The 10,509-nt window shown below is 51.8% G+C and overlaps 3 protein-coding genes across 3 annotated transcripts; 1 reads left to right on the top strand and 2 right to left on the bottom strand.

The window, feature by feature from the left end:
* Positions 1-1,608: 1,608 nt before the first annotated feature.
* Positions 1,609-2,169, top strand: CLAFUR5_01584 (uncharacterized protein; the record flags this gene model as incomplete). Its single annotated transcript, XM_047900732.1, has 3 exons — positions 1,609-1,905; positions 2,024-2,087; positions 2,135-2,169. 3 exons carry the CDS (start codon positions 1,609-1,611, stop codon positions 2,167-2,169), a joined length of 396 nt encoding a protein of 131 aa, XP_047755156.1.
* A 217-nt stretch (positions 2,170-2,386) lies between these two features.
* Positions 2,387-4,591, bottom strand: CLAFUR5_01583 (Triacylglycerol lipase 4; the record flags this gene model as incomplete). The annotated part of the gene is made up of 1 exon (XM_047900731.1): positions 2,387-4,591. The coding sequence occupies one exon, from the start codon at positions 4,589-4,591 to the stop codon at positions 2,387-2,389; it is 2,205 nt and encodes a 734-aa protein (XP_047755163.1).
* A 1,258-nt stretch (positions 4,592-5,849) lies between these two features.
* On the bottom strand, positions 5,850-8,636 carry CLAFUR5_01582 (K(+)/H(+) antiporter 1; the record flags this gene model as incomplete). The annotated part of the gene is made up of 4 exons (XM_047900730.1): positions 5,850-7,727; positions 7,776-7,940; positions 7,991-8,434; positions 8,490-8,636. 4 exons carry the CDS (start codon positions 8,634-8,636, stop codon positions 5,850-5,852), a joined length of 2,634 nt encoding a protein of 877 aa, XP_047755162.1.
* Positions 8,637-10,509: the final 1,873 nt, after the last annotated feature.

Genomic DNA, 10,509 nt, shown 5'->3' with positions numbered 1-10,509 from the left:
CGAAGAGTACTTTATAGAGGACATACTTAATAGGAAATATTTTAAGCTAAAGGGAAGACTACTAAAACACTTACTATAGAAGTAAGACGAGTATAAGTACCTAGTAAAGTAGAAAGGATACCGCGAGCCGAGCTAGGAGCTACTAGAAGTATTAGTAGGAGCAGCTACCTCTATTATAGACTTCTACTATAACTTTCCGACGAAGTCTATACCCGCCGACTTCAAGCCGCCGTACGACTAGGTACCTAATAAGGACCGAGTTACTAGTATACTACGATCTTATACTAAGTCTAGGTAGTTACCTACGGAGAACGCGAGTACGTCTATACCGATAGTTATACCGTAAACTAATACGCCCGTAACGGCGTCTAAGCTATTAGTAAGGACGTTACGCCGCTCGACAAGACTTAATACAAGTACGATAGAGTTCGATACGCCTATAGTTAACCTATAAAGCTCTATAGAAACGAACGGTATAGATATAGGCTCGGATACTTAACACGCTAGGGCTGCTATAGAACCGCGTATACCTACTTCTATAAAGATAATAACGGATAGAAGTCTCTATAATAAGCGTTAGAACAAGGATGTCGCTATATACCCTAAGCCTCTATATAGCCGTACTAGCTTAGCCGCCCGACGGATATAGTAATTGATAGTAAGGAGGATATTAAGAGTTTAGAGGATGCTTAAGCTAAACAAGGTGGACTAGAGGATGATATAGTTTTCGTAGATACACTACTATAGAGACAGAGCCGTCCGAGAACGAATAGCGATCTAAAGGGGGGGTACTATTACGGTTTACTACTGCCGTGACGTCGCGCGCCTTGGCGCTTCCTTATATATCTCGCGCGCTTCGCGCTTCTCTTTCGTAGCCTTACCGAACAACGCTTATTTTACGGTAACCCTATACTATCGTCTTATAGATCACTACCCGTAATACGAGTATATACTTAAGTATCACCCTCTCTTCTAGCTCTATAAGCTTCTTCGAATTGGACTCTTAGTCACCCCGAGGAGGTCGTGCATTCAATCGATACCCTAGTATAGTTCGAGACGCGTCGTATACCTTTATAGTAAGTCGATTCGTAATTATCGCGTCGCGTTTCGTAGCCTAGATAGCTAAGGTCAGTTTAGCCTCGTTTGAAGACAATACACGCTATAGTAGTGGTTATATAGCTATATCTATAGAAGTGGTATAGTTCTTAGTAAAAGTGGCCCGCTCGGTAGTATAGCCCGCTCGGTAGTAAAGTACGTTATAAGTTATAGTATTTTAAGGCACGTATTCGATAACGTATATATAGGCGAGCATTTTAGTATATATATTACTATATATAAGCGCCTCGTTATTTCCTAATATACTGTTTTGGTTAAAACGTCGCGGTTTAACGTAACGATCGAGGAAGCCGAGTATACTAGGTGTTTATACTAGCGTTCTACGTTAGTCTCGACTCCGCAAACCTTATATATATGTAGCCATTAACATCAATGCTAGTCAGTCAGTTGTCTATATTATTCATTATCACATCAAACCATTATTGTTCTAAAGAACATAATCCTAAAGACAACAACAACAACAACAACAACAACAACAACAACAACATCACCATGCCTCACGAACAAAAGCCAGTAATCTACACATCAAGCAACAACCTCCAAACCTCCGGCGCCCAGACGGAGGGCATGATCCGACAGAATGCAATCGTAGATGTCTGCGACGATATATGTGCATCCCGCATGATCGCCAAGCCCAGAACCGCATCGGCAGTGCATCATCACGGCGAGGAGAATACCATAGTGTTCGCCTTCTCGGGGCACGGCGCAATCGTGTACGAAGGAGGGAAGATGAGGCAAAATCTCGCTCCTGGGGATTATGCATTGATTCCAGCCTACGCGGAGCACCAGGTATGTTGTTTGTAGGGCGTTGTCTGGGACATATGTTGGCGTTGCGGCATGCTGGGTGCTAGATGATATATCGTTACGGTTTGGCTCTCTTGTATAGCTAATAGTCTTCTTCTTGTAGGAAGTCAACGACTCCGACGAAGATGTTGTATGGGCAATTGTGAGAAGCGGTAAAGCCCCGATAGGTATGGTAGTATTCGTGTTCAGCTTTCACACATCTAATCAGTCATAGTGGTCAATCTGCCCGGAGGTTGGGGCTCCAGTTGAGCTGCTCGCAACATCACACGTGGCTCGTTGTTCTCTGCGACCTCCGGGACAGGAGCGCCAGATTGTGCATGGTGGCTCAAGAGTCGTCTGCTATGCTCGCATATGTACATGACGTCGTACCCTGTGAATATGAATATGCTCTATGAAGCATGCAAATCTAGTCGTCTACGTTCCTGGGTATCATTTTGATATATTCAATGCCGTTCGCTCTCCCTCATTAGTGATGTCGTGACTTCTTCCATTCCGGCATTATCATGGACATCTGCAAGCCTGTCATTGCTTTCTTGATCTCAGGAGAGCTGGGCGCAGGTGGTCGTTGTGCATCGGTGCCCCAGAAAGCCTTCATACTTATACTTGGCGAGGCTGGTTGCGAAAGGAAAGCAAGCATCTTGCGCTCATGCTCTGTGGGCTCCATGATGTCGGACGTGTCATCACCATCGTCGTCGTAGTGGGAGTCTTTCTCATCGTAGGATGTCAAGGGTGACGATTGTCCTGATGGTATTTCGTCAGAAGAAGATAGGACGTGGTCGCTGGTGCTCTGACCTGCTAAGAGCGCAGGCGTAAGTGTAGGCCCTTCTATCATGGATTTGATGGAACGGTGCAGGTTCCCGCGGCCTCGAGGCAACCGTGATATGATGTTGAGTCCTCCTGGGCCACCTCTTCTCCGCCGAACATGGGACAGCCCACGCTCTGATCGTGTTGATGAAGGTACACGTCTTAAGCGTGCGCCATCTGGTCTGATACCCGCAACCTGCATGGTCTGAATGTGGCGAATGCCTTCCTCTAGGGAAAGTTCGATCGCCACAGAGTTGTGAATTCGATCGAGCTTAGGCCAAGTTGCCTGCTCTCCTTCGCGCGTCGCCCTCATCATGAACTCATGATTAGGGTTGGCTAGTACCTGTAGCCATGGTACCCACGAGATATTGGGCAGAATGGTAACATCACCATCGTACTTTTGACTTAGCACAGCGTGTGCCATCTTGACGGGGAAAGAATCCCATCCCCGATCCATGACGTTGTCAAGCAAGTAGATCAGGTTTGCCTGTGATACTGTCAAGCTTCTGCGCACAAAGCTCGGTGCCTCTCCTTCTTTGGGCAAGAAAGCTGCAACATGAGGGTTGACTTGTGACGCGATGAAGTTGTTCACGTTGAAGAGCCTTTCAAGCGTTTGCGCTGGTAAGTCCCCCTCGATGGATCCGTCGATCCACTTGTGATCCGAATGTCCCCACGCTTCTACCTCGCCAGTCTCTGGATGCTTCGCTCGCAATCCCGGAGGTTCGAACACCAGAGGTAGAGAGCAAGACGAAGCCACCGCGGACCAGATAATCACATTCGGCGCAGTCACATGATTCAGTAGCCGTGGTAAATTGTGTTTGTCGCGACACGAAACATGGATGTTCAGAACCATTCCTGTCAGGTTGTATGCTTCTTTGAAGGTGATGTTGCCCAAAAGACTTCTCATAACCCGACACAAGTTGCTGACATCGAATGCCGGGTCACCTTTGAGAATATTGATGGCCATTCCCGGAACGCCTTGCCATTCATCCGCTCCCTGGAAGACACTCAAATCACCCTTGCACAGCTCGTCAAGCTTGGCTGAAATGGCACTTGTCTTTTGTGTGCAGAGGACGGAGCCAACGATGCTTCCTGCAGAGGAACCGCAAACAACACGCGGTAGGAGACCTTCCTCAAGAAGGCACTTGACAACTCCGATATGACACATTCCGAGCGTTCCACCTCCCGACAACATCAGTGCAGTGCTGCCGAAAGACTGCCGTGCTGCCTTCATGGTGTCCAGATAGCGATTCACAGTAGGTGCATCGGCTGTCTCGCAGAACATGGCAATTCTCTCGATAGTGTACTTGACGACCTCGGTATACTCCTCGATCAAATGCTTGGTGCCGACAAGACTGTGCTGGAATAGACGCACGTTGCCCATACCACCCAGGTCCCGTTTCAAGGCATTGCGTATCTGATGTAGCATCTCATCCATGTTCCCCTCGTGGTTTGCCTTCTTGAGATGGTCCAGACGAAGCCGGATCAAGTCCATGTTACACTCGTCGGAAGTCTCGTCAAACTTCCAGTAATGGTTGCCCTCCAATATGTCCAGCTTGTCCGCTGCTGTCCTCCATTGTGCCGCAGTGTCCGCATCTTGCATGTGCATAAGCTCCCTGCGTTTGGCTTGCTCAGCCCGATCGCCTGAGCCATCCCACTGCTGGCGAATGTTGTATGCCGTTGCCAGGAGACCATTTGCCAGCCGGATGGGCCTTGCGAGCGATGTCGCGTAACCACGACGCCGAGAGGACGACGCTCGGGCATCCTTAGATCTCTCGCTCGCCTCATCTCTTGTCGCACGCTGCTTCGTGGCAACATGGTCGCATCTCGTCGACTCCACCAAGCGCGACCCTAGTAGCAAATCCATAGAGCGGCCATTCGCTGCGTCGGCTGCTTCTCGAACGCTATGGGTCTGGTGGTCGTCTCTGTCTCTGCGGCTCGAGGAAGGGGCTAGTGAAGGTGCAGCGTGGGAGGATGGCGATCTGAATGTCGAGCACGTCCAGATGTTTGAACAGAGAGGATGAACATGGCAGTGACACTCAAGGAGATAGCCAAATTGTTAAGGTTAAGTGCTAGTGGCTGACCGCCATGAGATTCAGAAGTGGTGGTCACAAGATCGCAATTGGAGGAACTCCACAAGATGCGCTCATGTGCACCACTAGAAGTGGTAGTTCTCAAATGCCGAAGCAGCAGGACAGCAGAATCGGGCACGGAGGCTTCGTTTCTTGCTAGGTACAAGTGAAACCATCACGAGCAACAATAGTCCATCTGGAACAGGATGCCACACGATAAGCACTTCATCTTTCGCAGGCTCAGCAGGCTTGACTTCCCCCCGCCGCAGCGCGCATCCATGTGAGATTGCGTCTAGACTACAGTCTACAGGGCTGTGTCATCATTACCTCAAGCGAGCGACACATACATGCTTCGTGGCAGCCCTCACATTCACCGTCTCTGTGCGTCCTCCTAGAACGGCTTGCACACGACACGACAGCGCCGCATCATTGCATAACTTGTTGCTGCATCACATGCACGGAAAGCTGTTCAAGAGATCAGGAACCTGTCCGCTGCCCACCATTGGCTGTATCGTGCAGCTCTGCGGATGCTGTACCATCATCATCATCATCATGCAGCTGCGGGAGATGCCGCGATCCACGATCTCTCAAGCTCTTCCAGAGCTGGTATGATGAGACACTGGTCGCAGACGTAGTGGAGTGACGGATGCATCGTGTTAGCGAAGTGATGATAACAGTGCACCACTGCTCAAGGGGCTGCAGTGTATCAGCACGAATCACAATCAAGCCATGTATCATCCCCTTCCAGACAGGACACCACGCGGATCACGTCTGCAGACCACCGGGCCTCGATTCCCCACGGAGGCTCGCCAACTTGCGGCCACAGTACTGCCGAATGCAACTCCCATGCTAGCTCCGACCTGAAGCGTGGAAGTCGTAAGCCGTGAGAGTCACATCTTCACATGAAAGACAAAAGATGGTGTAGTAAGCCGTCGAGAGTTCCTCCACCAACAATAACGAGGCGTCACCGAAAGGACCTGGACTGCGTGGCAGCAAAGACAAACAGTCTCATGACAGACATGACTTCGTAAACCTCATTATCACAAGCAAGATCTATTCTAGCCCGGTGCCCTTGGCCTGTACAACCAGCAAACTTGCCCTGATGCCGCTTGCCGCAAACGTATCTGCGGCCGCTCCAAGACAATCCGGCGCACTGCCAGTACGTCTGAAGTGATCGATGTGTCGACCAACCACGACGATGTCTCCGCCATTCTTGGGGTTCTGTGAGACTTCCCCCTGCGCTTTGGACAATGCATCTTCCAGCGGACTCGTGCTGTGCACAGACTCAAAGACCACCCTCGGAGCGATGTTGGCTGGTATAGATCGTTGTATGCTTGCAAACAATGTCGCGTAATCGCTTGAGCGGCCGGACACGGCCTGCGATTGTGGCTGCTTAGCCTCCGTCGTAACTGATGGCTGGGTATCATCAGGCGTTTCGTAATGAACAACCGTCGCTGTTACTGTTGGATTCTCCGCGAGCTGTAGCACTATCCGCAGTGCTATGCGATCGTCGCCGCTGACGCCAAAGAATGGCATGAAGATATGGTGGCTTCGATCGACGCTCAACAGTGTTTGCTCACGTCCACTGCGCACGCTCAGGTGACTCAATGTTCGCTCAAGTGTATTTGAGCGTGTCTTGAGAGTCCCGGAGAAGCCTTTGTTGATGAAGACGGCTGTATTCGACTGTGTTGACCTCAGTGCCTCACTGACAAAGGCACTGTACTGGTCACTGGTAAGCTTGTTTTTGACGTTGTCGTTGGATACCGTCTGCTTTTCGCTCAGCGTGCCAGTCTCGCTCCAAGGGATGAGCAGGAGGTCTGAAGCTTCCTCGACGGCTTTGTTCAAAAGTGTATCGGCGAAGCTTGCTTCTGGAATGACCGCTACTTCGCCAGAGACTGCCAGGTTGAAGAGCTGGCCCAGCACCCGGAACGCATTCAAGATAGGGTCGAATGCTGAATACTCGTCGATCTCTGACACTTGCATGACCGCTGAGCCACGTTCAGTGAGCTCGACTAAACGCACACCGTGCACCGTCACGCTCTTCACTTTGTCGGTCGTCGTGATCTCTTCCTGAGACTGTGCCTTGGAAGGGTGAAGTTTGGGCGTAAGCTCAGTAGACTTGTTCCCAAGCAGCGAGATGAATGCAAGCAGAGTTGGCATGTTGTCCAGGCGTAGATAGACCATGAGGTTTCGCACGTGGTGGAACTCTGCCTTCTGTTCTCCAATACTGTCGTAATCATGTCCTGCATCTTGCAGTGGTTTGCCGGTGTCCCAGTCAATCTCGCCACGTCTCCATGCCTCTAGCTTGCGCTGATACCACTCGGGGTACAAGACTTGAACTAGCGGTGTCGTTGCAAACGTTGTGACCAAGGCCATCACAACGAAGATGGTAAAAGTCCGAATGCTGAGGATACGTGCTTGCAGTCCAATGTTGAGGACGATTAGCTCGACCAGGCCTTTGCAAGACATCAGAGCTCCAATCGTGAAGCTCTCGCGCCATACGAGGCCATTGACTCTTGCGCCGAGCGTACCTCCCACGAACTTGGCCACGAATGCAACAGCAATGACTCCAATCACATACGCCCAGGTGATGCCGTTGTCGAGGAGTCCAATGTTGGTCGACAGACCCGAGAGCGCAAAGTACAACGGCAGGAACAACGCACTGATAAGATCCTCGATCTTCTCTGTCAGCTTGATGGCGAAACCACCTTCGTGAGGGCAGATCAGACCGGCCATGAAGGCGCCAAAGATGGCATGTACGCCGATAACGCCCGTGAAGAACGAGGAGCCTAGGGCAATGAGCAGCGTTACCACAATGACCGATTGTGATGGCCCATCTGATAGTGCGCGATTGCGACGCAAGTACCAGTGGAACACTGGTTTGACAGCCATGAAGAGGAAGGCTGCGTAGCCTACTGTTACCAGCACGACCTGTGGCAGTCAGTATCACAATTCAGCTTTTCGTGTTCTAGTGCTCACCCAAAGGGCCGTGAGGCCACTGCCAGCATTGACAAGTGCCACACATAGGGCGAGGAGGATCCAGCCCACAACATCGTTGCTAACGCCCGCTGCTAGCGTGATCAAGCCCACCTTGGTGCTCAAAAGTTTTAATTCGGTCAGAATGCGACAGAGTACTGGGAATGCCTTATGCCTCGTTAGCTCAGGTGCAAATTCTCTCGAGCTTGCGTCCATACCGTGATAGCAATTGCGATACCAATGAACAACATGTACGTGCCGAAAGCAATGGGCACCGTATTTGGTTCGTCGCTGAACTCGTTGTACAGACCCCAAGCTATTGCACAACCCAGCCCAAAGGGCAATGCCATCCCGGCTGCTCCCACACTCAATGCAATTCTCCAGTTGGCCACAAAATATCTCAAGTCCACCTCGAGTCCCACCATGAACAGGAAAAGTATGAGGCCAAGGTTCGCGACGTTGTTCAGGTTCGGAATCGAAGCGGCTGGGAATATGGCATCGGTGAAGCCAGGTATACGTCCCATTACGGACGGCCCTAGGAGGATGCCGCCAATGACTTCGGCAATCACTCGAGGCTGTCGAATCATGCCCAAAGGCCAGTGTAGCAGGCGGCAGAAGATGATGATTATGCCAGCCTGGATGATGAAGAGGATCACCGGATTCTGTGCTCATGCCTTAGCATCCTCTATGGCCTTGCAGCTACCATACTGTATGTACCTTGGAGTCATAGTGTGTTGGATTGGCGCCCTCGAGGATACCGCCTTGGGGTGTAGCCCGGTTCGTGCTGGTGGCGCTAGCCATTGCTGCTGTGGCATTGACGGTCTGGGTGACCACTTCCGTGACCGTGGCTGTTAAAGATGCCATGCTGGCAGATATTGGCTGGCGCGGAGGCCTAGAAAAAAGACGAGGTGGTGCCCATGTGCCAGCAACGCCCACTCGTCGTCAAATGGTGGCAGATTCGAGCGCGGAGGAGAGGGCTGTATATGGTGATGAATGAGGTATAAGACAAAGAAAGTTGTGACCTACATCAGCCAAAGCACGAGGTGATAAGGATAAAGCTAGACGCATGGCCAGCTAGACCCCGTGAGCCATCGTTGTTGCGTGCTGAGGTGCTGAGGCGCTGAGGTGCTGAGGTGCTGAGGTGCAGGCCCAGACCAAGAGTCGACGGCGTTGCATGGCAGCTGGGAATGCTGACTGAGTGGCCAATTGTTGCGCAGCAAATTCGAGGCATCCTTCAAGCTGAGGCGACATCTTCTCATGCACACCGCTCGGTCCGCAGCCATCCTATAGTTCTACCGGATGAGCTGTGACCTGTGAGCTGTGGGTGTCGCAATTCTCGTCCCGAAAGTGGCGTGAATGCCATGCGGTGATTAAGGTTCTCATCTGACTTGCTACCTACGGTCTACCTAGGTAGGTAGTGCGGCGGAGAGGGTCAAGGTTTGCACAGACCACACATCTGGACAACCGTCGACCGAACATGTTCCTACACACAACTCCCAGAGTGTTGACTACACGTACGATCGATGGAGCGGAGCTGGGCACAACGAGCCGCGAGTGTAACTTATCAACTTGTTGAGCAGCGACAGGCAGCCGCATCTGCCGAAATATGGCAGTTGAGATGACATCCACACCATTCACGCGGAACTAGACATTCCACATGAAATGAGGACCAGATCACGACCATGTCAATGTCCTCCAGACATTGTGACACATGAGCCTTGCCGTCATTCAGCTGTCGCGCTTCCGCAGCTCTGTATCATAGATTCGGGGTGTCTGCTGCTGCAACTGGTCACGAACATCTACCATCGCCAAGGCTTGGGCTGAGGCTGAGGCATTGGCGACATGTGAACCAACCAGAGACATCGTCTGACCTCTGTTCGTACAGCTGTGCATCTCGTGGACAGCAAGGGTATCGAAAAATGACTGCTCCTCACAACCACGTTGCGGTGATTGTGCATCTACCAGGGTAGTGTCGGAGGGGCGTGCCAACTCGTCACATCCTGCTTCTGTCGAGAATGGTGGGCAAAGTCTTCTTCGAAGGAGTGAAAGCATACATGTAGGAAACCTGGCCATCAGCACTTCCACCGCTGATCGGAGGCCGTGCTCAGCATGCGAGTCTCTTCGTCGCTGTGAACGTGTAGCGTGTGTCAGGCATGGCTTCCTCACGCTTGGCAGTGTCGATGGGGATCTGATCGATCGGCGAGGCGCTGATGATTGTTGGTCTGGCGATGGTTGATGAAAGTGAACGTGAAAGCGCATGGGTCGAAGCAGAGCAAAAACGTGGTCGCGATGGTGGGGCTTCAAACCCGTCGGCGCTTATTCAGGTTGCCGCTGCCTGCGCCCACCGGTGGTGAATCGTGATCAACAGCCAATGTGGGCTGACTCCAGCTGTTTTTGGCGATCAGATGCGACTCACACTTGCAAGAGGCTTCGACGTTGCTGTACCCACATAACTCGACCTCACACCTCACCACTCACCACTCACCCCACATCGCGGAAACCCCTCCCCCGACAGACACCACGGCCGCCTCAACCTCCGCCGACCAACAGCCTGCTGTGCGCACGACGAGCACGTCCCCCTCGTCGCCCTTGACGGTTGCCAGTCAGCTCACCACCGCGCGAGCCACGCTCTGGGACGCCAGATTTACATCCCGAACTGCGCCCGACATCCACCTGCGACCAACAGCGGTCGGCACCCTCAGCGTTGGTGACAGAACCGACAGCAACATCTCGGTGC

The sequence above is a fragment of the Fulvia fulva genome, chromosome 1 (genome assembly GCF_020509005.1).
Source record: "Fulvia fulva chromosome 1, complete sequence".
Lineage (NCBI taxonomy): Eukaryota > Fungi > Ascomycota > Dothideomycetes > Mycosphaerellales > Mycosphaerellaceae > Fulvia > Fulvia fulva.
Note: the sequence above shows the minus strand (reverse complement) of the source record. Positions and strands in the feature narration are given on the sequence as shown.